General features: G+C 57.0%; 2 protein-coding genes across 3 annotated transcripts; one reads left to right on the top strand and one right to left on the bottom strand.

The window, feature by feature from the left end:
- Positions 1–492: 492 nt before the first annotated feature.
- PRODH (proline dehydrogenase 1) lies at positions 493–20,871 on the top strand (the record flags this gene model as incomplete). Of its 2 annotated transcripts, none has more annotated exons than XM_081123388.1 (14): positions 493–926; positions 5,084–5,292; positions 9,348–9,382; positions 9,752–9,901; positions 10,986–11,050; positions 11,265–11,381; positions 11,801–11,880; positions 12,847–12,928; positions 14,231–14,323; positions 14,414–14,560; positions 15,259–15,434; positions 16,559–16,657; positions 19,553–19,641; positions 19,719–20,871. In XM_081123388.1, the coding sequence occupies 14 exons, from the start codon at positions 654–656 to the stop codon at positions 19,904–19,906; spliced, it is 1,803 nt and encodes a 600-aa protein (XP_080979514.1). In that variant the 3' UTR covers positions 19,907–20,871. The 2 variants fall into 2 exon arrangements, with proteins under 2 accessions (XP_080979514.1, XP_080979515.1); XM_081123389.1 differs by having other exon boundaries at positions 654–926; positions 19,553–19,667; positions 20,434–20,630.
- On the bottom strand, positions 20,870–26,341 carry DGCR6L (DiGeorge syndrome critical region gene 6 like). Its single transcript, XM_081123391.1, has 5 exons — positions 26,144–26,341; positions 25,909–26,069; positions 22,859–22,959; positions 21,885–22,025; positions 20,870–21,427 (listed from the first exon to the last, which is right to left on the bottom strand). The coding sequence occupies exons 1-5, from the start codon at positions 26,251–26,253 to the stop codon at positions 21,344–21,346; spliced, it is 597 nt and encodes a 198-aa protein (XP_080979517.1). The 5' UTR covers positions 26,254–26,341; the 3' UTR covers positions 20,870–21,343.
- Positions 26,342–26,435: the final 94 nt, after the last annotated feature.

The following is a 26,435-nucleotide window of genomic DNA, read 5'->3' as shown; positions in this document are numbered from 1 at the left end:
CCTAAGCGCCTCTTTATGCCACAGGAGAAGGGGGCCGCCTTACGACCCTGCGGGATTCAATGCAGGCCTCGCCGCAGCTGCGAGTCCTTGAGGCTCAACGAGCCGGGAGGAGTCCGGGTGCGTGTGTGCGCGGGTGCGCACGTGGGTGCGCAGGTGCGCACGTGCGCGGCGGCGCTGACGGGCGGGATCGGGACCCACCTGGCCCGCTGGGCGGCTTGGGAAACCCGAGATGCCGTCGCGCGCCCGGTAGCGGGCCCAGCGCCTGCAGGGTCTTGGCGGGGAAGGCGGAGTTGGGGATGGGCAGCCAGGCAGACGGGGTCCCTTTTGGGGGGTGGCCACGCGCTGAGAAGGCGAGTTTCGGGCGTAAGTGGGGACGCTCGGTGCGCGGGACTTGCCACGGAACACGCGGCTCCGGAACGCTCGTGGAGCGGGGCCTTCAGGGGAGCGGGCGCGGCTGCTGGGGGCGGAGCTTCGGGAGGAGCGGGCGCGACGGAGGGCGGGGCGGGGCTTCCCGAGGAGTGGCCGGGGGTCCGGGCGCCGCGAAGGGGCCGAAGGGGCCGGAGCGGCCGGGCGCAGCCGGACGCGGGGCGGGGCCTGCGGGGCGGAGCGGCGGAGGCTACTTAAGCAAGTGCTGCGCGCCGGGACGCGGGGTCATGGCTCTGAGACGCGTCCTCTCCGTGGTGTGCCCCGGCGCTCCCCGCCTCGCCCCGCTGTCAACGGCGCCGAAGACCCGCGAGCAGCCCGCCGCGGGGCCGGGGCCGGTGCCGGGACGCGGGGCGGCCGAGGCCGTGCGGCCGCCGCTGCCTGCCGTGGACTTCGACAACCCGCAGGAGGCGTACCGCAGCCGGCGCAGCTGGGAGCTGGTGCGCAGCCTGCTGGTGCTGCGCCTCTGCGCGTCGCCGGCGCTGCAGGCGCGCCAAGAGCAGGTGCGGGGCGGGCTGCGGGGCGGGCGGTTACGCAGGGCGCCCCGGCTTCGGCCGCCCGGCCCAGGGTTCGTTATGAAGTTGCCGAGTGTAAAGAAGGGGCTTCTTGAGAATCGCCTGTAGCTAGGGAAGTCGGGAGAGGAGGTGTTTCCTGCATTCCTTTTAGTTCCTGAATTTTGCTACATGTGATTACTACCAACTAAAAAAGACAATTTAGTTTTTAAACTGTATACCGCTTGCAGTAATACAAAGTTGTGATCTGAAATTTAAAATTGAGTGTCCTGTGTTGCCCAAAGTGAAGTCTAGTGATATTGAAGCGAAGTCCTCATCGCCTAGGACCCCAGAGTTCCCAGTATCCAAACCCGGCCGCTACGAACAGTGTTGGGAGGAAAATGGGAAGCTGCTCAAACACCAAACTTTTAAAATTTTAACATGGTAAATTTTAACATGGTAAAAAGTATGAGGGCTTTGGGAAGGGTAAGAAGCAGAACACTGCCTTAGCTGCTGTCACTCTGGGGCACAGAGATGCAGTTTTTTAAAGGGACCCTGGGAACAGTTTGCAAGGCTTCAGTTGTTGGTACGAAGCGTCTAGAAGGTTCTTCTAGCGGATTGCTCAGGTGATACTGCTAAAGGGCATGGTGCTGCTCCCTCAGCCCCTGGCGGTGGCTGGACCAAGGTGCACTGAGCCACACCTCAGGCTTAGGCGAAGGCCAGGCCACAGCAGGTGGGAGGTGAGGGCACAGGTGGGAGGTGGTGGCTCTGAAGGGACTGTGACGCCAGTGGAGGTGTTGGCCTGGATCTCTCCCCGAAGCTGCACCGTCAAATTTGGAGTCTGGGACTGGTGAGGGGAGGGAGGGATTCAGAGAGGAAGAAGGAGCTGAACTGGAGAAGGGGAGGCCTCTGGGAAGCCATCCCACGTTTGTGGCAGCGGGATGTCCTAAGGTAAAGCAGTGGCCGTGGCCAACTGAGGGAGGAGGGCAAGAAGGGACATTCGAGGTGAGGGAAGCTGGTAGGAGGTGATGACTACTCTTTGGGGAGCACCCACATCTGAGGGGAAGCCAGAAAGGAGCAGCGATCACTGGTGGTGCAGTATTCAGGAGGGAGGAGGCAGCTGGGGGGCAGGAATGACTTAGGGAGGCAAGGAGTGGCTGTCTCTGGGGTCTCTGTGGAGGGCAAGTTCAGGACCCGGCTCCCAGTCTGGCCATTATGAGGACTGCCAGGTGGCACTGGCATGAGAGGTGCAGAGGCTGTGCCCTTGTGTGGATGAAAGTGAGGGAAAGGGAGGGCTTTGACCCGGCTAGGCCAGATATTGTCTAGGCACAGCATGGAATTTTCTTCCCTGGGTCAAAACTAGCAGTGAAGCCAGCATAGCTGGAGGCCCTAGGTTACCTTGGGAGGGTGGTGCCATCTCTGCTCTCTCTCTGATGCCTGCTAGGAGCAAGCGCTGGAATGTAGGGACTGAGCTGTGGGTGCCTGGAAGAGACTGGAGGCCCCTCCCAGGCTCCCTCAAATCCCACCTGTGCCCTGGGGATGACCTCAAGGAGCCTACTATCGGTGGAAGGTACTCTGCATGGCCCCCCATTGGACCTGTTCTACCTTTGTCATTGCTTGTGGTCCCACTGATGGTGGTCTCGGTGCTTGGTGCTGGAGGAGATGGGGCAGAGGCCAGACAGACTGCACAGAGTTGTGGGCCTGCCCTTCCCTGTCCTCTGCCCTGCAGTAAAAATTCTTCCTGCTGAAAATTCCTCCTGCTGAGCAGTGCTGGTCCCTTCAATTCCTGCTGGGGTCATTAAGTCCACTCCCAGGGAGAGTGTTAGCCTGCAGGAGCCCGATTTGAGCTGTTGTATTGACTCTGGACTCAGCGGGGACCACACTGAGAATCTTTTAGAAAATCCAGGTCTTTCATCGCCAAGGCTTCTGTGCTTGGGTATGAGCCAGTGCAGAAGAGGGTGATGGAAGGGGACACTACAAATTGTGACAATGGCCCTGCTAGAGGCAGGGAGAGAGAACCTGCTAAAACTGTGTTCTGCACGCATCTGTGTTTTACAGTGAAAACTAGAGTATGTTACTGGTGCAAGAGTCTAAATCCGAGAAGGATGCCCCCACCTGGAGAAAAGGTGGGGCTGCCCTCGTGTCAGGTAGTGCTGTCCAGATGGTTGCAAAGTGGCCACTTGTTCTGGAGTTGGCTTTAAAACTGTGAGCCCTGCCCTATGCCCTGGCATACCGGCCTCCCCTTTGCCAGGGTGAGAGGTTGAGTGACTAGCTCCATGACCTGGGTGGCCATGCCCTCTGAGCCCCGCCTGCCCTTGGAGCAGAGTGCAGTTCAGGGTGTATGGAGGTCACCAGCCCAGGGTCCCCAATCCCAGCCTTCCTGTCATTGTCACTAAAGCATCAGTATTGTTCTTCCTCCTTCAATTAGTGGTGGCTGTGGCTGCTTTTGCACTACTCTGGCAGAGCTGAGTAGTTAGGACAGAGGTAGTTTGGCCGGAAGAGCCTAAATAAATTATTTGCCATGTAGCCCTGGATGGGAAGGTTTGCTGGCCTGGGAGGAGACGCTTCCACACATGGTGGGCTGGAGCTGGTGTGTATACTGTCACGGGTTCTTTCCCAGAGCCGAGTGATGGTTATTCCACCCTGCCTGCCACTGGATGAGCTTCGATATGTTTAAGACCTGCTTTCCCTCCGAGGCTGCTCTGGCCCTGGCTCAGTGTTAGGCTGGAGGAGAGAGAGGCCTGCCCTGTCCGTTCAGTTTCTGTTTCTAATCTTCTTTATAAAAATAACAAGATACAATAAAATTAGACAGGCTGCATGCAGCAAGACAGAGGTGAGGGTCTGGGAAACCTTGTCTTTGGGACCCTTGCAGTGCTCACAGGTGTAACCTTGAGGCATCTCCACTGAGAGCCATCCTGCATTTCAGGGCCTGTCTGCCTTTGGTCCAGTGTTGGCTGCTTGGGACTGGTTTGGGGATGAAGGTGTTTGACTTGCTTATGCTGTTGCTTAGTAGAGATTGTTCCTTGAAACCTTCATCCCAAGAGATTTTCCCCACAGTAAGGGGGATTCTGTTATCTGTGGGGTTTGAGAAACCTCAGGCTCTTCCTGTCTTGTAGCTGGGAGAGAGGCAGTGGACACAGGAATTCCCAGGCAGGTGGTGGGTGTGCCCTCCCAGCAGCCATCCCTCGAAGCCCTGGAGGCTTTCTGTTGTCCCCTTCCCTCCTGCTCTGGCTGTCTGCATTGCAGCAGCTCTGTGTCACCCCCTCACCTTGGCAAGCCCCCTCTCTGAATCCATTAGCAGACACCTTCCTCCCTGTTCTAAGTCACCCCCTGGAGTTACCTTTCCCGTCCCTTCTTCAGAGTCCCTTCCCAGCAAGATGTGAGCCTCTCTGTTTTGTGCAGCCTAGAATTGTACCGGAGATGAAGCAGCTGCTCAGGACATTTGAATGAATGACAGCAAAAATTTGGGATGTGATTGGTGGTTTATGGGCAGCTGTCTTCCTCAGGAACTGGTCTGCTGTGGCCCTGGATGGCTGTGCTGAGTCCCCACTGGTCGCAGGGTGCTCTCTCATCTCACAGAACTCAGTAGATGATCACCTGGCTGCTTGTTAGCCTACACCTCACCCCAGCCGAGCTCAGATTCATTCTGAATTTTGCACATGTTTATTTGTTCAACAACTACTGAAGAGCTGGTCCCTTGCCAGGCACTACATTAGGAACTTGGGCTAAGCAACAAACAAACCATTGAAAAATCTGGGCACTGGCCTTCTAGGAAGTTGTACCAAATCCTCTCCCCCAGTGTAATCTCTGAGGTGTGGACATAAGGAATGTGCTGAATATGCCAGAGAGACCTGCCATTGGCTTCTTCATCCACCAAGCGGTGTTCAGGCACCTGCTGAGCCCTGCTGGGGTCATCTGAGCACGCAGGGCCTGGAGAATGAGTGGCCACAGGGGTGCCACTTGGGACCCGCCCTGCATGAGGAGTGGGTGATTGACAGTTGCTGCAGACAGACCAGCAAGCTGCTTTGGGTGGTCTCCACTCTAAAACTGAGGCCCTGAGACTATGTCCAGGCTTTGTGGTTGGAGTGAAGGGGTCAGGGAAACAGTGTGTCCTGCTGGGGACAGGGGAGGCTGCTGGCCCAGGACAGCGTCTTCCCTTTGCCTTTCAGCTGCTCCACTTCACCAGGAGACTTCTAGGACAACGGCTCTTCGACAAGCTGATGAAGATGACCTTTTATGGGCAGTTTGTGGCTGGCGAGGACCAGGAGTCCATTCGGCCCCTGATCCGGCATAACAAGTTGTTCGGCGTGGGCTCCATCCTGGACTATGGCGTGGAGGAGGACCTGAGCGCGGAGGGCGCCGAGCGCCAGGAGCTAGAGTAAGGCCCGGGCCGCGGGGGGCGGGCGGAGGCCGGGCTGGGAGGGGGGGCTTGGAGAGCTGGTCAGCCCCATTTCCAGGAAGCCCTCCTGGGTTCAGTCTGGGGTTCTTGCGTTCTCGCCTCGAGAGGATTACAGACCTGGGCTTTCCTGGGGACCTGGTGTGTCCAAGGCTGGAGGAGCAGCGAGAACAGGGGCCCGCACACTGTGCCCCACTGCTGATCCCACCCACGGCCTGGTTTTGTACGGTCTGCAAGCTGAGAATGGTTTTTGAATTTCCAAATGGTTGAAACAAATCAAAGCAGGAATAATATTTTGTGACATGTGAAAATTACATGAAATTCAAATTTCCTTCGCCCTGCGGGGCAGAGTTGAGTAGCTGTGGCAGACATGCCGAATGGCTCGCAAGACTGAGAATAGGACTCTCCAGCCAGTTACAGAAGATGTGCCTGCCCCAGTGCAGAGACTTCCTGCTCTGCCAAAGCGTCTCTTCTGGGAGCATCCCTGACCTGCTGAGTGGGTCCCACCGCCCCACCCTTCCTGGCCCCTGAGATGGTTTTCTGATACGCAGGTGGGCTCTGTCTGGTGGGTTTGCAGCCTGCCCAGGCATCGTTGGAGAAGGGAGTGTGCACCAGGGAATGGCTGGCAAGCTGGCCTGGGTTCCCCCTGAGGCCACCAACTTGCTGCAGGGCCTGTTCTCTGGCAGTGAGTGTGGAGACAGACAGGTACTTCCCTGACCCACCCTGCTGAGTCAGAATTAGGTCACCCCCTGCTTCCTGGGGAAGTACAGACCAGACCTGCCCTTTCTTTGCAAAATGCCCTGTTTCTGTGCTGGTGCCTGCTCCTCTCCAGGCCGGGCCCTCACTTGCATCTGGAGTCCCAAGTGCAAGCAACTGTGCCCAACTGACCTGAGGCTGGGGCCAGGCCTGCTGCATAATGTGCCTGTCTCGGGCTGCAGTGTTTGCTCTGGTGGGGGGGGGGGGCAGTCACATGAGGCTCCTGCCCTGAGAACAGAATGTCCAAGCCTGGCAGTGGCCAGTTGGCCTGGGAAGCTCAGCCCCTGCCTAGTGATTCGCTGTCTTGAAGGCGGGGTTCTCCAGCTGAGCAACCCCTCTGTTCCCAGTGGGGGCTGTGGCTGCCTATTGACTAACTAATGGGCTCTGTGTCCGCTGTGTCAGGGTGAGGGCTGGGCAGTTTCACAATGGGATTTTCTCTCCCGCATGAAAAGACTCCTTTCCCAGGGTGGCCTGCCTGGCTTCCTCCCTACCCTGCCATGGGGCTTTGGAGCCTGTGCCCTTGCACTGCCCTGCTGTTAGCACTGCATTCTCCTGGGCTCTGGGATGTGAGCGGTGGTCCCTTCCTGTCCTAACAGGGTGACTGCCATCGATGCCAGTGGTTTGCATCAGGGACTCATGCCTAGCTCTGTTGCTAGAGGCCCTGTGGTTTTGGAGGGGTTGGCTGAGTGTGAACCAGGCTTGCAGGCGTTGCTATGCACCATCAAGTTGCCTGCCTGGCTTACTGGGTGTTCCTGGCTAGGAGTGGCTCTAAACATGCCCAGGGACCCTGTTCTTGGTAGTGATGTGGAGGCCACTGCCCCAAATAAAGGCTGTGGGCGAGGATTGTCAGGCCTGCCTTGGGCATAACTGTAAAAGGCCCAGTAGGCCTCCTGAAGGTGTGGTGAGTGGGCTTAGGAAGGCTTCTTAGGGCAGAAGCCAGGAGGTGGGAGACAGTAGCCATCTAGGGAGGGCGTGGGATGGTGTTTCCCAGAGCACTTGTTAGAAGGCAGAATCCAGGGCCCCAACTCTAGGAGAGGACCCCACAGGGTCTCCCCAGCAGGCCAGAAGCCATGGCGATGGGGAAAGGGGCTAGGGTATATTCCTGGTGATCGACTGTGATAAGAACACCCAGGGACGGTGTGGACGGTGGGTGTGTCTGTCCTGTTTGTGCAGACCCAGGGTTGGCTGGAGGCTTTCTGGGCGTTGGTCCCCAGGGTGGTGGTGGCTCCCTGGGATAAGTGTGCACAGAGTGTCTCAGGCGCTGCCTGGCACCAGGGCCCGGGGACGCGTGGGAGGCGGCGTGCAAGCAGGAACACCCTGTAGACTGAGCCAAGTTTTTCTCCCTCCTCTTGCCGCCTTGCCTGTGCTTCACCAGCAGAGATCTGGAGCAAGGGTGGCTGACATGGTCTCCCCTCACTTTCTGCTTTTCTCTAAAAGGCATCCAGCCAACAAATCACGCATTGCAGCTGCTGAGAGCTGAGCTTGGAGGTGGCCGAGAGGGTGGTTGGGTCCTCCTGTCACCTTTGCAGACCCCTGGGGCACTAGTGTTCTTTCTCTTCTGCCCCTGCCCCAGGCATACTTTGTTCCCTCTTCCTTGTCCTGGGCTATGCGCATGTGTGCATATATACGTGTGTGTGCACCCTGGGTGCTCTCCTCCTTTCCCTGGTGGTGATGTGACCTCCATTGCACATGGGGACTACTGTCTTTGTCTCCTGGTGACCCATCTATCTGACCCTGTGGCTGTGCGATCCACCGGCTCCTCTGCTCAGCCCATTTCTGAATTGCTTTTCCTCTGGTCTGTACACTGGAGAAGTTCATGGATGGAAATAGCCATGGCCTCTAGCAGATTTCCTGCTTCTGAGCATACTGGGAGCGAGAAATGGGGAGTCCTCTGAGCCTGGTTATGTGAGTCAAGCGGGAACCTCATGGCCACAGGCCCCTGGGGACCTTTTAGATAGATAATGGTTCCCATCTGATGGAAGGACATCTGCCTAGGAGGCAGGTAACTGTGTGGTTAATGCTCACCTTCTCTGAGCCGTGGACTGTGGTTACAGAGCAGGCCCGAGTTCCACCAGCTGCCGTCCTTGCTTACGTGGCCCCTGCCTAAGTGCACACGATGGGTGCCCATGTTGCGCCTCCCCTTTAATGGATGGCTTTTGCCTGGTTGTACCTGATCCACAGCTTGCAGGGTCTGGGGCTCGTATCATAGGTGCCCTTGCCCAAGGGCCTCAGGTTAGGGGTGGGGGTGGGAGCTCCTTGTTCCCACAGGGATGTCCTTTGTGGGGCCAACATTGTCACACACCTCACGCTCTTCTCTTCTGTTACATCAAGCACTTGCTTCTAGTTGGCATGAGGTGGCCTTGTAGGCTGTACCACTGTGTGGGGAGCCCCTGGCCTCTCTGGGTTCTGACCTGGGTATTCTGTCCCAAGGTCCCAGATTCAGGCCTGGAGGGAGGGCTCCCTGGAGGGTGGCTGGGTGGCCCAGGACTTGCTCTGAGGTCAATGAGGTAAAAGTCGCCACAGCCTCTTGACACACGTGAGGCCACCGCAGGTGCAGGTACCTGCCAGCAGCTTCTCTGGCTTTACCTTGGCCTAGAGTGCCTCTGGGGGGAAGTCACTGCCCTTTCCCTCTGGGGTGTGAGCAGAACTTCACCCCCACCCCCCAATCCCGCAGGTCTGAGGATTTGGGAGGTCATGGGATGGCTGCAGGGCTGCAGCTGAGCCCTGTCTGTGGTAGCTGACTTAAGAGGCTTTATATACAAATTCAGATGATAGATAAAGCTCCTGGAGTGCCGGCCCTGGGCCTGGTGGACAGCGATGATGAGTGCTGCCTTCATCTGAAGACGTAGCAGTGACTGGCTCCAAAGTTCCTTCTTTTCCTCAGAAGGAATGGCTGCACAGCTAGAGGTTCCTTCAGGGACTCACTCTGTGCCCTGGGCTGTTCAGAGAACCCTCACCTGTCAGGTGGTTTTACCTGCTGTCCACAGTGTGAAGGGGCCCCACCCATGTGGAACCGAGGCTTCTCCGGGGGTGCAGGCCTTGTAGGCTGGGTTGGTGCGGAGGCTGCTGCCCCTCCCAGCTCAGAGGAGGTAATGTGAGGCCTGGATGGGTGGGGCAGGTGAGGCACCCTTACCTGCCGGGCTAGCCCAGCCCTCCTCACACAGCTTTCCTTGGTCAGGTTCAGGGCTCAGCCTCTCATTTTCTCTCATCCTGATGGGTAGTACTTGTCAGTTGTGCCTAAGGTGGCATGACCCTGACCCTTGACCTCTTCCTTCCCTAAGGTCCTGTACCTCGGAAGCGGAGAGGAAGGGCGGAGGTAAGAGGCAGCTGTTCATCAACAAATGCTCTCACCTTCCCCCCCCCACCCACCCCACCATGGCCTGGGGCCTGGACTGGGGGCACAGACAGCCCAGGGACAAAGGGCAGTGCTGAGTTCTGACCCATGTCCATGGCACCCAGGTCATGGCTCTGAGTATGCTGACACATCTTCCCAGCCCTCCGTGGGTCTGGGTTCTGCCTTCTTGGCCCAGGTCTGCCATGTGACTAGGGCTCCTCCAGGGAGGAGCAGTGGGTACAGGGTCAGGTGACTGGGAATTGGCGCACAGCCGTCAGCACAGTGCAGGGGGCTGCAGGGCATGTGTGTGCTGGGAGCATGGTTGGAGGGGTGAGTGCTCACCGTTTGCAGGCACCAATAAGAGCGAGAAGCAGTACCAGGCCCACCAGGCCTTTGGAGACCGCAGGGACGGCGTCATCAGTGCCCGCACCTACTTCTATGCCAACGAATCCAAGTGTGACAGCCACATGGAGACGTTCCTGCGCTGCATTGAGGCTTCAGGTGGGGCCTCGCTCTTTGCTGCCTGTCCACCTGCCAGGCCCAGCAGGTCGACTTGTGGCACGTGGGAATATTGGGGAATGGGAGGCCAGGACCGGAGCACTCGCCCAGCTTCCTCTCTGTCTGGGTGGCCCTGCCAGTCATGAGGATAAGCTAGGGTGACGTGGAAGAGCCACAGGCTAAGCTTAAGTCACGCTGGGGTCATGCCTGCATCCAGTACCTCCATGAAGAACCCAGTTGTCCCCAGGAAGGTGCCTCCCTCCCCTTTCCTGGGTACCAGGTGCCCACTGTGGGCCTTTGGGAAGGCTTTCAGTTGGCTAGCGGCCCCCAGTTATGGCAGGGGCAAGGCTCTGGTCACACATGCACCCCGACCAGGGCTGGGGAATGAGCCTGCAGCTGAGGTATGTGTGCTTGGCCGGAATTGAACCCGGGACCCTTTAGTCCTTGGGCCGACACTCTAACCACTGAGCCAAACCAGCTAGGGCCATGTCCTCTAGTTTTTAGAAACCTGCCAGGTCACCTTGCCACCCCTGTGCATCCTCAGCAGCCCGCCTGTGATGGGCATGTGCATACTGCACCCTCCGAACACTAGGAAATGGGAGTGAGTGATAGTGGTCAAAAGCAGTCTTCTAAGAGTGGCGCTGGGGAGACACTGGCCATCCGGGGCCCAGTGCCACAGGCATCTATATGCCTCCTGGGAGCAAATAGGAGGCTCCCGCAGAAGCAAAGACGCCTCTGGAAGCTAGAAGCCAGATACAAATGTAGTGGTTGAGCACCTTGCATGCCGCAGCCTGCTTTCCGCTCTGCGTTTCTGTTCCCTGAGCCCCCCATGGGCAGCCTGGGTGCTGTTGGCATGGGAGAGGAAGCGGGTAGGGAGAGGGGGTGATCATCACGGTTATGTAGGAATGGGCAGGACTCTCTACTGCCTTCCTGACCCACGTGGCAAATGCAAATGAGTCACTGTTCCCACCTCTGTGGTGGGGCGTTGGGAGTAGCCGTATGCACTGAGGTTATGGGTGAGCCTAGGTCCTGGTCCTCTCTCTCCCCTCTCTGGAGCCCTAAGAACTCTTCCTGTGGCTTCCCATAGGTGGAGCCAGCGAAGATGGCTTCTCAGCCATTAAGCTCACTGCACTGGGGAGACCCCAGTTTCTAGTAAGTGCTGGAACCTTCCACATGCAGAGAGTTGGCAGGAACTGGAGTGGGGGTGTGAGCATTAAGTGAAAGCTCATGTGCGGGTACCTTGGGGCCAGGAACCAAGTGCACAGGTGGGCGGGAAGGGGCCTGGGGGCTCGGGGGAGCCGTCCGGGGGGCAGGGAGCTGGAGCTGGGCCTGCACCTGCGAGGGCAGCTCGGGCCTGCATTTGCAGTTGCAGTTCTCAGACGTGCTGACCAAGTGGAGGCGGTTCTTTCACCAAATGGCTGCAGAGCAGGGGAAGGCCGGGCTGGCTGCCATGGACACAAAGCTGGAGGTGGCGGCACTGCAGGTGAGCAACCCTTCCCTAGTGGGTGACACTGTGGGGCTGGGGAGGCTCCCTGCCCAGGAGGAACTGGCCAGGCGGTATCTGAGGTGGGTCCCCAGAGCTGCTCCAGGGCCTGCAGCCCACCCTGAAGCTGCTAGGGTTTGGCTGGGAAGGAATCTGACCAGAGGCTGAGGACATGCTGGACAGGAGGGTGGCGGGACCGGCCTTGCAGGTAACAGAGCTCTGCGGAGCTACAGGGACAGGAAAGGGGCATTAGGAACCCGTGGGGTTTGGCCCATCTATGGAGCAAAAACACAGCCCAAACTGTATCCTGTTCTTGTAATCAAGTCAAAATAGATCACAAACCAATAGGTGGGAGACACTAAATGTTAGTGAATGGGTCGGGGGGATGCGAGGGGTCAGACACCTTCTCACTTCTCAAGGAAAGCGTGGCAAAGATGGGCATTGCGTCCAGGAAGGAGATTGAGAGCTGGTTCACAGCGGAGACCCTGGGCTTATCCGGGTAAGAGCAGCACCTGGCTGAGAAGATGGGAGTGTCTGCCCCCTTCAGCCATGGTTCCAGCTGAGTCCCAGTGGCCTCTCCCAATCTTGGTCACCCTCCTGAAGTTTGTGGGCCTTGGAACAATGGTGCAAAGAAACTGCTGCCCTGAGACGCACAGATAGGAGTTGACAGGGAACTAGGAGTCCATGGATGAAGGCCGGCAGCTTGGGCACAGGGCTAGGTAACTCTGCGGCTAATCGGGAGAGCCAGCCCTCCCTGGGAGGCAGGTGAAGGGCCAGGCAGCTGAGCCCCAGAGAGCCCTAGGCTTCATCCTTAGGGTGCTGGGACTGAGGTCACCAGGACCCTGGGCTGGCAACAGGGTGCTTTCTCCTTGAACGCTGTGCCTGCTGCTGCCTGGTCTCCCATGTCTGGCTCTTCCCGAAGCCTGACAGCCAGTGGTGTTCTGGGTGTGAGCCCTGTGTTTCCAGAGCTGCCACTGCCCCGATGCAGAGCATGGTCATGTTATATTTTGGTTTTTTAAAATCCTCACCCGAGGATATTTTTTCATTGATTTTAGAGAGAGAGGAGGGGAGAGGGAGGGAGGGAGAGAGAAACATCGATTTGAGAGAGAAACATCGATTGGTTGCCTCCCATATGCATCCTGACTGGGGGGTCAAACCCACAACCTGGGTATGTGCGCTGACTGGGAATTGAACCCATGACCCTTTGGTGCTCCAACCAACTGAGCCGCCCTGGCCAGGGCTGGTTTTCATTTTTTAAATAGAATGACATTTACATTTTATCTGTCTTTTGAAAGGGAACACTGAGGTGGGTTCTGTGGGGATTGGGTTTGGGGGTGCTCTTTTAGAGAATGGGCTGGTTTGGGGTCTAGGCCCTCCCAAACAGATCCTAGCACCCATAGGTAAAACTGCCTGGCCAGATGGAGAAGCTGCTGCCGCCACTCTACTGACTCGCCTTCTCCCTCAGCACCCTGGACCTGCTGGACTGGGACAGCCTTATCGCCAACACGACTGCGCTCTCCAAGCACCTCGTGGTCCCTAACGTGCAGGTGACGCCGCCCCACTCGCCAATGAGCCCTGTCCCAGAGGACGCCGGGCCAGGAAGGGAAATGTTTCCTATTGCCTACCCTGAGCCAAGACTACTGTCCTCCCTGTCCCCACGAGACCCCATGGTTTAGGGGGAAGACCCACTAGTGCCCCACAGGATGGGATAGAGACGAGGGGAGGAGTGTCTGGGCTACCCTCCCCATGTCATCTGCCCTTGCATGTTGGGTCACCCCAAGCCTCACTGGACTGAAAGGGCAACACACATTATTGCCCTTCACCGTTCTAGGTGGTTTTCTCTCAGGGTCTCCCTTGCAGCTGTACTCAGAGAGTGGCAGGGGCTGGGGTCCTTGTGGAGGGGTCCCCACTCACACAGCCAGCTGCCAGCCAGGGCTTCCTCACCATGCGGTTGCTGGGTTCCCAGTGTGTGTCCCCAGGAGCTGGTGAAGCTCTGCCACCTTTTCTAGCCTAGCCTCAGAAATCCCACAGTGTCACCTCCACCTGATCCCATTGGTTAACAGTAAGTCACTAGGCTGGCCCATGTTCAGGGGCAGGGATGAGACCACGGGAGGGTGTCAGGAATTTGTGGCCACGTTTGAAACCATCTCTTAAGCTGGGATGTGAAGCTGCAGAAGTACCTGGAGGGAAAACCCAGCAAACGTGCCTTTCACAAACCTCCAGCCCTGGCCCCTGAAGGCCCAGCCCCCAAACTGAGGCACTGCCGACCCTTCCCCTCGGGGCACCCTGGACAGGGACAGTGGGCAAGTGGGGCGAACAGAGGGCGCCAGTGCCACACAGGCCTGCAGTGTGTGCCCACTGCCAACCTGCCCAGCTCCCTGAAGGCCATCCGGGGCTGGTGCCTCTGTCCAGTCTGTGCTGCACGGCTGTTGTCCTGGAGCCGTAGTTATTTCTCTGCATTCCCTCCCTGCTTGGGGCTGAGCCTCTCCCCGTGATTGGATGGGTCAAGGGTAGCCTCCTTGGCGTGTGTGGGAGCAGAAGGGGGGACCCTCTGAGGGTACTGAGGAGGTTGTGGGAGCAGATACCTTGGGTGCAGGCCTGACCTGCTCTGTGAGTAGGGGCATGCTGGCTGGCTGTGAGGTTACGCTTCCAAGTAGCCTTGTCCCTGTGTCACCAGCCAGCCTCAGGGCAGGGTGCTGATCTTCATGCACAAATTGGGGGGGGGGGGGGTGTGCTGGTCCTGGGTACCAGGTAACAGGGCTTGGTAGGCTCTGTGCAGGGGAAGCCCTGGCTTCGAGAGAGGTGTGGTCTGGGGCCCTGCTGGGGCCTGACATGTGCGCCCCCCTCAGACAGGGCAGCTGGAGCCCCTGCTGTCTGGGTTCTCCGAGGAGGAGCAGCAGCAGAGGAGGAGGATGCTACAGAGAATGGATGTGCTGGCCAAGGTAGAGGCTGGGATGTGCCCGGGGGCTGGGAGGGGCTCCCATCTCACCTGAGCCCCAGACAAACCCTGTCTCCCACCTCTGACCTCTAAGAAAGCCACCGAGGTGGGGGTGCGGCTGATGGTGGACGCGGAGCAGACGTACTTCCAGCCGGCCATCAGCCGCCTGACCCTGGAAATGCAGCGCAAGTTCAACGTGGAGAAGCCGCTCATCTTCAACACGTACCAGTGCTACCTGAAGGTACCTCGGGGCCCCTGTAGCCGCCCACCCCCCTCGGGTGATGGCGCACCCCCCTCTGAGCCCCGAGGTCAAGGGGGGAAGCCCCAGATCCAGAGTGCTGAAGGGGAGGAGGAAGATGAAGGAGCTTGCTTTCGGTCCACTTAATGTCCTTTAATCCCCAAATTTCAAAGCCTTCATGAATGACCGTTTTCCCTATGGGGCTGATGAAAGCTCTGGGCCCTTCCCCAGAAAGACGTGGCTAGAATTTTCCATGTTCCTCCCTAATGCTTCAGGGTGGAATCCCTGAGCACAAACCTAGAACGGGCTGCTTGGGACCAGTGAGGTGTTTAGAAGCTGTAGGGTGGGGGGTATCCAGGCAGGTGCCCACCCCCAAGTCAACCTGAAGAGACTGGCATGTACTATGGCTGCTAGCATCTGGCCTGTCCCCTCAAAAGACTCCCCAGGCCAAACAGAAGAGGCTGCAGGTGGCCCCGCTGTTAACCATTCCTTGGGGACAGAAGTCAAAAGGCCTCCCTTGCCCACACCTGTCTCCCAGATCCCCTGAGCACCCGCAGGGCATAGGGCACCTCCCTCAGTGAGCTGCTGCTACCCTGGTGCCCCTCGCTGACTGCATTGGATGCTCCTGGGCCCAGAAAGGCTCAAGGGGTGTTGGCTGGAGGGGGCTGACCTAGGAACGGACTTTTGGCCCTGACCTGCAGGATGCCTATGACAACATCACCCTGGACGTGGAGCTGGCTCGCCGGGAGGGCTGGTGTTTTGGAGCCAAGCTGGTGCGGGGCGCATACATGGCCCAGGAACGGGCCCGCGCTTTGGAGATTGGCTACGAGGACCCCATCAACCCCACGTATGAGGCCACCAACACCATGTACCACAGGTGCGCCAGTCCTTCTTGGGTCCCAGAGCCTCACGGCTACCTGGGGAGGAGAGGGAGCAAATGGAGAGGGAAATGTATCTCCTTGGAGTTGGAACTGACCCGATGGACCTCTGTCCGAAGGAGGAGCAGCCTGGAGGTCAGAAACTTCTGGTAGGAGCAAGACTTTTGCTCTGAGGCCAGAACTGGTTATTTTCTCTGCTTTTGATTTACTTTTTCAAGAACATTATGTGGCTTTTTTAATATAGAAAAGTCTACTAAACAAAAGTAAACTAGCCTGGGTCCCCCGCAGCTCCTGCTGGTTGCCCAGGCCATCCCTACACTGCACTCACCTTGTTTGCAGGGACCATTGTTCTCTTCTGCTGCCTGCGTTTACCTTGGTGATATTTTTTGCAGTATGGACAGGTTGGCCTCATGCTTTTTCTCTCAGAGGTTGTGCAGATATGTTGCAAATTCAAAGAGATTGTCTCCCCTCACTAGAGTTTCAGCCCTGGCAGCACCAGGCTTCCTTCCAGGAGCTGCTGTGCGCATCTGTTGGTGCGGACCTTGTGGTTGGCCTTCTGCCCTTGCTTTTCTGGTAAAGCTGTATTTGGATCCCCCAGGTCAGTGTGCAGACTGTGCCTGTGCTTATGTGTCCCTGCGAGCTTCAAGGTAGTTTGGTGGCCTGTTGTTACAAGGGTGATCCAGGGCATACCGTCCCTGTCTTTTGCACCCATGGGTGAGGCCAAGCTGTTGCTGGAAATGGAGTTGCTGGGCCAGAGGACATGCACCTGCCGAGCTGTTTTCACTGCCTGATGGCAGCAGTGGTCAGCGCTCCCCCCAGCACAGGGAGCCCCCTGCAGGCCTTTTAACTTCCTCGAAGACCCTTTTCCAAAGTGAAGCTGCACCTGTCCCCAGCACACAGGGCAGTGTGCCTCAGCTAGTTCCCTGAGTATCTAACCCCAGTGCTGTGTACTTTTTCTTTCTTACTCACAAGGTGCTGAGGAAGGACAAATGCTCCTGGCATTGGTCCTGTCACCATGGGCACCTTTGGGAGGAGTGGCTTACTGGATGGCCCTGGGGCCTGCCTCTGGCCTTGCCATTGTGGGGGCCTCTCCAGGCCCAGGCTCACCTGCCATTCTCCCCAGGTGCCTCAATTATGTCCTGGAGGAGCTGAAGAACAACGCCAAAGCTAAAGTGATGGTGGCCTCCCACAATGAGGACACGGTGCGCTTCACACTGTGCAGGTGAGTACACCCCTTCCACAGCTGTCCAGACACTCCCAGGTCAGGGGAGGGCTGAGGGGAGCACCCTGGGAGCATGTACAGTAACTGGCCAGGCATGAAGGGCGTTGGGAGGGGGAGCATCTGTGGGACAAGTGGGAGGGGTGGCTTTAGTGCTCTGCAGGCCCCTGCTCCCCAGGTCCCACTAGACATTGGCACTACTGTAGACAAAAGGCTATTTGCAGTGAATTTGAGGCTATCTGCAGTTATTTTGGTTTTTAAAATTAATACCTGACTTATTAAAGTTTCAAATTCAAAAAATAAATTTCACTAGGTGACACAAATAGCTTATTAAAATGCACAGATACAGTGAAATGTCGGAACACCTCAGGAGGCCTCCGATGCGTAGCCTCTGAACTGCATTTGGAGTTTAATACAGTCTGTGTTCTTAAATGCCTGCCCTGTGGAGCACATATTTGTCTGGCAGAATCCTTACAAGTCAGATACAGAAATAAGGTGAAGCAAACTCTTAAATATCCCAGTATGGTCTCCATGTTCTTTCATCTCGTGCCTTAACCCAGGGGGCCACCTTTTGTGCTCAGCAAAGATTAGCTCTGGCTTCGACTTTTAAAATGAACACAGCTGAGTTGCAAATTTTAAATGTGGCTTTCCCTTAGGCTTAGAAATATTCTCTGATGGAACCTTGATCAAGACTTGATCCCCCTGGCGCTGGCTCCCCTAGATGCTGTCTGGCAGAGGCCCCCACACCCCTGGCCCAGCACTTGGGACCCTGCACAGTGGTGTGCCCTGCAGGGACCAGCTATGTGGAAGGTGCCACCTTCTTAGGTTTCAGCTGTGAACTCAGCAGCTTTGTTGGTGACAATTATGATTGGGATCACAGGCTAGTCCAGACACTGATTAGACAGGGAACCATGACAATTCTAAAGATATCACCTGCCCTCTGAAGGGCTTCCTTTTGAATCTTCCGAGAACACATCTGTCCTCACCATTTTGGCCACAGCAGCCTCCTGCCCTGGATGCTGCTTCCCCATCCTGAGTACCAGCTGAGGGCCCTCTTTCATCCTGGCCTCCAGGACCCATGTCAGGCTCCACAAATACACCATCATGGAAAAGGCTAGCCCCTGCTGGCCACAGTTCTGGGCGCCTACTTGGGGCCAGGGAGCCTTGAACAGCTCGGGCTCACCTTCCCTGGGAAGCAGTGTAGGTCTCTGATCAGACACCAGGGACCTCGGGTAGCCTGTCAGCTTTGACCAAGTAACAAACCAACCCAAAAATCAGTGGCGGAACAACTGTATGTTTGGTGGGCCAGCAGTGTGGACTGAGCTCAGCTGGGCTTGGTTGGCCCTAAATGGCCTCATTTGTGGCTGGGGCAGCAAATGGGACTGCATCTCATGGCCAGTGTCCAGCAGGCCAGCCCAGGCTTTGTCACATGGTGGTCTTGGGCTTCCAGAAGCCCTGAGGAGGGCAAGCATCTGCCCACATCACATTTGCTATTGTCCTATTGGCCAGAGGAAGTCACGAGGCCCAGCCCAGACATCACAGGGTGAAAGCCTCCGTCAGTGCCCTAGGAGAAGCTGCAGTCACATGGCAGAGTGTGTGGACACTGCAGGGGAGGGTCAGCAGCCATCTTCACAGGATGCCCTTGAGCATCCCAACTCAGGTGGCAACATGGTGGCAGCCCTGCTCTCACAGGGTCATGTTCTAGTGGGACAGAGACGCATGAACTTGAGACCAGGGTGACATGATGGGGATCGGGCTGCTGTAGAGTGAGTGGCCCCAACACTGAAGCCCAGCCCCAGAGGACAAGCCTCATGCAGAGGTCCAAGGAGCTTCATGCTCTTAATGTTCTGAGACCCTGGGGTGGGATGCGGGGCCCTGAGACAGGGAAGTGAGGGGGTCCCCAGGGGCAGGGACAGGGAAGCACAGACCTGGCCTGTAGCCTGGATGGGTGTAAGGACCCAGGCTGAACAGGCCCCTGGGGGAGGTGGAAGATGGGGAAGGCCCCCCAGTGTTGCTGCAGATAGGCAAGCCTGGACATACAGATGTAGGAAGCTGGAGATAAATCATCAAAAATCATCAAGTAGATATTTCAAACCCTCGGAATGCTTGTAATATCCCACGAAGGAAGGTGTGAGGGGGGAGAGGGTGCTGGACAGAACTGGGAGCCCCCACCACCATCTGAGTAGTGCTAATAGAAGTGCGAGCCACATCTATTAATTCTAAATGTTCTGGGTGCCACATTAAAAGAAAAAGATGAAGTTATTTTCACTAATATGCTTCAATTAACTCAACATAGTCAAAAATGTTAGTATTTAAACGTGTGTTTGGTGTTTCTGAAATTCAGTGAGATATTCTGCATCCTTTCTTCATACCGTCTTCATAATCCCATGCGCTTCACACTTATAGCACCAGCTGCCTTCCAAAGACCCAATGGCCGCTGATGGCTGGTGCCTGCCACCTGCCCTGTGGGACAGAGCAGCCAGCGAGGGAATGACAAGTGGCCTGGCTGGGGTGTGAGGACTGGGCATGTGGCACTAAAGCAGAATGGCTGGAGAAAAGGGTAGTGAGAAGGCTGCAAGCTTCCCCAAGCCACACCATGGGGCAGGCTGCCGGGTGGGTCTGCCTTGCTGGGTCAGAGTACCAGGAGAGAGGTACCACTTCCCTGAAGGGGCCATCAGGGAGTGAACACAGCAGGAGGGGAGGCTGGCTAGAGAAAGAGGGAACTTGGTAGCCACGGGCTGCAGGGTAGAGGCCTAGTCTGGGCAGGACAGAGCTTATAGCCACACTCCACCCGGCAAAGGATGGAGGTTAGAGCATGTAGATGAGGACTGGGGTGGCAGAGGGGCTCAGCTAGCACATGGGGTCAGAGGGCTCACCTGCTGCCTTCCCTGGTCACAGGATGGAGGAGTTGGGCCTGCACCCCGCCAATCGCCAGGTGTACTTTGGACAGCTGCTGGGCATGTGTGACCAGATCAGCTTTCCACTGGGTGAGCTGGGCTTCCCTGGGGGTGGGGTGGGTAGGGGTGTCAGGGCCGGGACTCACTGCCTCTGCCTGTGCGTGCAGGCCAGGCAGGCTTCCCTGTGTACAAGTATGTACCCTATGGCCCTGTGATGGAGGTGCTGCCCTACCTGTCCCGCCGCGCCCTGGAGAACAGCAGTGTCATGAAGGGCACCCGGCGGGAGCGGCAACTGCTATGGCAAGAGCTCAAGCGGAGGCTCTACACAGGCAACCTCTTCTACCGCCCAGCCTAGCGCCCATGGGCCACCACCACCACCACCTGCCACCTGCCACCTGCCACCACACTTGGCCTCCCAGGGCCCTCAGGCTGGGACAGGGATCTGTGGGGTCTGGGTGGCCCCTAGTCCGATGCTGCTATGGCCCAGCCTCACACGGCTTCACCTTCTTACACCCAAGACAGACCTGCTCTGAGTGGGGCCTCTGTGACCTCTGGTTCCTATCCAGGATGTGGGAACTCAGGTGTAGGCTGAATCTGATACCTGCCAGAGCCACTGAGATTATCAGGAGATACCCTTTGAGCGGGCACCGCCCTCACCTTTGTCCACCCCCATGACCTTGGACCCAAAGGCCCACCTTCCACCAAGGTATAGCCCACATACCTAAAGCCCCAGAGGTGGCCAGTGGCCAGGCTGAGGAAGGGGGGCTGATCAATAAACCACTCTTTCCGCAGCTAAGAGCCCCCAAAGCCCTTTCCTATGGGCACTCAGGTGGGTCAGTATCAGAGGGAATGGCTCCAGTGGCCTGAAAAACCTCACCTCAGTCTCTGCCAAATCACGTGCCCCCAGGGGCCCAGCCCACAGCACCCTTCAGGCTGTACCGCAGACCCCACCAAGCAGGGTGCTGGACAACTCCACAACCCAAGACAACAGCAGGGCCGTCAGGCTCAGACCAACGCACCCAGGATAATCCCAGGGGTTAGTGCATGGTGCTTCCCCATCCTGGGTCTCATCGTCCCTCAAACCCTTCCTGCCACCCTGTGCCCATGACCCACACAGGCTTTTGCTGCTCTGATAGGATCAGGCCCATAGAGCAGACAGATGTGATCCTAAGTGGCCCAGGGGAAAAGGTGGTGGGACTGGGCTTGCGGCTGCACAAGGAAAGCCCCAGGGAGGGGCCTGTGGAGGCCATGGAGCTACAAGGTGAGGATTCCAGCTGGGCCCTGGTCATGAAAGACACCACAGAGCTGTCACACAAGCCACTTGCAGGCCACAATGAGGCAGCTTTATTTCTCTGGCTCACACAGGGTTTGGGCCATGAAGCCTCTCCTACTTGGGGGCTGCACCTACCAAGAGAGGGGCTGAGACCAAAATAAGCACAAAGCCTAGGGCTTGGCAGAGGTCGAGATGTGCTTGGTGGAGTGAGGTGCCAGGACCCCTATCCCTACCCTGTGCCCAGCTCTGAGGCAGAGAGCCAGCAGGCTGGGCCCACTCTCCCTTCCACTCTAGCTTTAGACATAAAAACCCATACCAAGGTGGGGCAGACACAGCCTCTCCTGGGTCCATCCTGCCTCTCCTCAGAGGGGTGACCCTTCCCTGCAGGCACCTGGGAAGGTGGTAGCCACATGTCAGGAAAACGAATTCCTTAGTGTTTTGCTACCTGTGGTGACAGTGGGACAGGGCTGTCTTCCCAGCCAGGATGGGCAGTGGGTAACTGGCAGGGACCCCACCTGGTCACAGGGCTGCCTTCCCCGCCTGGAAGCCCCTTTGTTGTAACTTCCGGATGAGTTCCAACAGGTTCATCTGTAGTGTCAGCTCCTGGGATGCAGAGGGGCCACTGTGAGGCCAGAATGACACCTGGTCCCCTTTTGCCCCAGCAAAGGGGCCAGAAGCAGATATCCGGGCCTAAAGTGTGCCAGGCAGTGAGCCTGTGGGGCTGCCTCCAATAAAGCCTGGCCATAGCCTGCTGGAAGCTGATTACAGCAGCCTGGAGTTGCCCTGGCTTGGTGCACACAGAGATGTATGCAGGGGAGCTGGGGAAGGTGAGCGGTGCCCTGCAGCCTGTCAGCTGGCCCTCGTATGGGCAGAGGAAGTGGGACCAGCCTCTGTGCTGAGCATTGCACAGAAACCCTTCCTGGAGCCTAACTCCCCCCATTTCGCCTTCCCGACCCCCACCCACCCTGCCCGGGAAACCAGCCCTAAAACCCTAGATGGAATCTGGCCTTTGGGAATTAGCATTCCCTGGGCTATGCCAGGGCAGGCCCAGGGCACTGACCTGTGGGTTGGTGGTCACGTAGAAGCCAGCAACCCCTGCCTTCTCCAGTGTGCTCTGTTGGTCCGCCACCTTCCGGTCCAGCTCCAGGATGATCTTCTGGTCCATTGCCCGCTGCTCCTCACGGATCCGGTGCTCCATTGCCTGCCACAGTGAGGGCAGCTCAGGAGTTCAGCCTCAGCCCATCAATGCCTCAAACACAGGGTCCTGGCCTGCCACTCCCCACCCTTCCAAAAACTCAGGCTCCAAGACCACTGATGGCAGCCTTACTGCACCCAGATCATTCCCTTGGTGGCCACATCAAACCCTCCAGAGGGGCTTGGCTGCCCTCCCCTACATCCTCTCCTCTAGGACCTCCCGTCAGGTGTCCTCCCTTTGCTGTGCCAGGCCTTGCCCAGTGCTGACAGCTCAGGGCCACCATGAACTGGTGAGATGCTGGTGCCACCTCTGCTTACTATCAAGCTGGCCACCATCTCTGGGCATTTGTGTACATACTTCCCCACTGGGGCTGCCTGAGACTCCAGCTCAGCACCTCCTCCATGCATGCCCGGCCTTAAGGCTGCCCCGGGACCCTACACCCACCTGTATGTACCCCACTACCTGCGGCGTCTTGGTTACATTCAGGTTTCCTGGTTGTCCCTGAGTAACCTGGGAGCAGGATGGGTCCCTACTGACTATCCCTGCCACCCCACCACTGCCCTTGCACCTCCAAGGCCATGGGCACAATGGCCCCTACTCAGCACCTGCCTTGCACAGGCCCACCCACCAGGAGCTGCAGTCTCAGGGAGCAGGTGGTGGGGATCACACACTCTCCACCTGGTCCTGGCACAATCCAGTACCCCACGGTGAAAAGCCACATGCCTTTTCCCCAGACCTTCAGCAGCCCACCCCAGGCTGAGGCTCCCAAGTCACCCCGAGCCCCTCTACCATGCCCATCAGCAGAACCCAGCTGGTGCCCACCCTGCCTGCACCCATACCTCCTGCTCACGCTGCTGGGCTGCCTGGAGCACAGGCAAGTTGTGGGGTCGGCAGGCCTGCTGGGCTTCCTGGTGCTTCTGCCGCAGTGCCTGCCTAAGCACTGGGAGGGAACAAGAAAAGAGAGTCCATCAGGAGGCGGCAGGGTCGAGATGGAAGGGGCAGGGAATATCTCCCACCTCAGCACCAAGCTGAGGCCCAGGGCAGCCAGGTGTAGATGTGAGGCCCCAACTGATGACCCAGCCACTCCATAAGGAGCTGAGTGGAGCTCTGGGAAACACCCAGTCCCCTAGCCCACTTAGTCCTGCCCTCACTCAGGGCAGGGCCTTTCTCCAGCAGTGAGGTGCCAGGGGACTCAGGAATGTGCAGGGCACTAGAGGGTGAGGCAGGGCAGGCTGGCGTGGGGGTGGGGCCAGGGCCAGGGCTGTAGCTGGACTCAAGAAAGTGGGCGGGAAACAGGTCTGGAGGCTTCTGGGCTCAAATGGGACATCCGCTGAGATGTCCAGGAGACCAGCCAGGCAAAGGCCTGCAAAGGAGGATGAGGAGAGGGGTCGCTGCCTGAGTAAGGTGTGGCCTCTGCCCAAATGTTCCGAAGGACACACAGCAAAGGGTCTAGAGAGTTATCAGAATCGTCCCAAAGGGAACCAAGCCTCGGGCTCACTTCAGCAGCACATAGACTAAAGTTGGAATGATACAGAGATTAGCATGGCCCTTGCTCAAGTATGACTCACAAATTCATGAAGCGTTCCATGTTTTTAGTAAATAAATAAATATGATGAAGTACATTTTATTTAAAAAACAAAAAGGAACCAGAGCTCCATGGAGAAATGGCGAGTTCCTCTTTAAAAAATTATTCCGAGTGCCCTATTTGCTCCCCAAACTACTAACCTCGGTGGAGATAAAGATTACCAAAACAAGAGCACGTGCTCCTTATTGACAGCAAGAGTGAGCCGCCACCACCGCCTGCACCTGGCAGGGACTCAAAGGCAGGAGTGGAAAAGCTGTATGGTGGCCAACGGGGAAGGTCCGTCCTAATGGGAGGTTGGTTAGTGTGGGGAAGCTGGAGGTGGTCTGACTAGAAGAGGGGCTAAGGCAGGGAAAGAACAAGAAAAGATGAGTCTGAACACTTTCCTCTAACAGAAAGCAAGGAGGTACTCAGAGAGTGATGGGGACACATCAGAGAGACACAGGAGCCAGGTTCAAGTTCTCCCACTGGCCAAATGTGGCACGATTTGGGCATTAAAAAGAAAAATGATCTATCTTGGATTTGTGAGTGTATGCAATAGAAATATTTACAAAGACAACCACCCAAACAGGGAAAAAGGAATAATGACCCTACACAAACTCTTCTGGAAAACTGGAGAACACCTGCTCAACTCACCCTGTGAAGCCAGTATCACCCTGGTACACAATCCGAACAAAGACACAAGAAAAAACTACAGAGTGATGTCCGTCAGGACCACAGAGTCAAAAATTCTTGAGATTTTAGCAAATCAAATCCAACATAGACAAAAGGATAAAACGTCATGACCGAGTAGGAATACAGTTTATCCCAGGAATTAAAAAAAAAAAAAAATCAATGTAACTCACCATAGTAACCAAAAAGCTACTGATCATCTCAATAGAGGCATAAAAAGGATTTGACAAAATCATCATCTATTTCTGATAGAAACACACTAATTCTGGGGCAGACGTATATCGCTTGTCCCCATAGGGAAGAGACCTGTATCACTAGAGGAAATTTTGCCACAAACATTTAACCTGCATATCATCAGGCTCTACCTGCTCTCCACTCTACAGGAAACACGGAGGGTGGAAAAATACATTAAATGACAGCCCGAAGAAGCAATATGACAGATCCAGAGTGGGGACATTCTATGGGTAGAATGCCCTGGAGTCTTCAAAAGGCCAATGCCACAATAAATGGGGACTGTTCCAGAAGCTGAGAGACCAAAGTAACCAACTGCAATGCATGAATCGACATTGAATCCTTATAAAGCGACAGACAATTTGAGATATTAGGTAATGTGACCATGGACTGAAGGTCAGAAGACGCTCCCGAATGATTATTTCTCAGGAGGCTAGTAGCCACTATGGTTACATAGGGCAGTGTTATTGTCCTAGAGCACTGGTTCTCAATCCTGAGCTAAAGTTGACCCCCAAGGATGTCTGAAGACATTTTTGGTTGTCATCTGGGGGAGGGAGACCCCATCATCTAGTGGATAGAAGCCAGGGATGCTTCTAAACATCCTGCTAAGCACAGGACATTGTCTCACCATGAATACTTGTCCAGCCACAAATATCAACACTGCTGTGGTTGAAAACCATGGTCTAGAGGAATGCTGAAGACGCCTGGTGAAGCCCTCAGGTGTTGCAGATATTCAGGGATATAAAGAACTCCGGCCTAAAGTTAATTATTGAATCTGCCTGCAGGGCATACGGGTATTCATTATACTATTCTCTCAACGTTTTTATAAATAAGAAGGGGAACAAAATAACAAAAGTAGGAAATCCGATGGGGCAGGGAGAGCTGCCCAGCATACATTGCAGGAAGGGGTTGGGGGGCCCCTCACCCCGCCCGGAGTGAGGACGCCTGGAAGGGGCTGAGGCTCATGAATCTTTGACCCAGTGCATAGCTCAAATGGGTACGTTTTGGGGTACCAAAGGGAGCCACAGGTCACAGTGCATGGGAATTAAATGCACAGTTGGTGTGGGGTTCTGCACCACAGGAGAGGGAAATGACCATAAAGGGCGCTGCAGAGCTGTGAACACTTCGGGGCACCATTGGGGGCGGTCAACCGCTATGCGGACCGCCACCACCAGGTCTTGGGCCATCCTGCCTGAAGGGGGGCGGGAGCACGGGGGAGCCTGAGCAGGAAGTTTCCGGGTGTTATGCTAAAAGAGGACTGGTGCAACTGACAAAATAAAACTGGCGTGACCCATCTGTTACCTAAAAAGCGCTAGCAAGGGCTCGGCCCGCAGAGACCGAGAGCTCCCAGGGCGGGCTGACCTCCCGGAGGAGGAGCGTGCGCGCCCCACCGCCCCCGCTCACCTCGGTGCTCGTTCTGCAGCCGCAGGCGTTGGTTGTACAGGCTTTTCTCGGTGAGGTGCTGGATCTCCAGCAGCCCCTGTACGATCTCGAACACAGTGCCGTCGAGGAGCGCCTGGGCCAGGTCGCTGAGCGTGGTGTAGGACAAGCGCTGTTGGAAAGAGCTGCGGGCAGAGGGGCGTGGTGAGCGCGGGCAAGACCCGCAGCTGCCACAGCCGCCCGCCCCGCGGCCGCGCACCTGGGCAGCTCCTTGACCAGGCTCTGCAGCGCCGACAGCAGTTGGTAGTGACGCTCCTGCTGCCGAGTCCCATCCGCCGCCTCCTCGAAGGCGCCCGCATAGCGATCCATGGCCCCAGCACCCACCAGCCGCCGACGCGAGCGACGCTCCCAACGCTACGTCACTCCGAGCGCGGCGAGCCCCGCCCCCTTTTACGACAGTTCTGAGCAGCGCGCGGCCAGCCAGACGAGGCTCGCTCCGCCCCTCCGCGCAAGCGCCTAGGAGGGTCCCGCGTGTCCCCGCCCCTTACCGT

Source organism: Miniopterus schreibersii (assembly GCF_964146895.1).
Source record: "Miniopterus schreibersii genome assembly, chromosome: 20".
Classification (NCBI taxonomy): Eukaryota; Metazoa; Chordata; class Mammalia; order Chiroptera; family Miniopteridae; genus Miniopterus; species Miniopterus schreibersii.
This window is presented reverse-complemented; position numbering and strand designations above follow the sequence as displayed.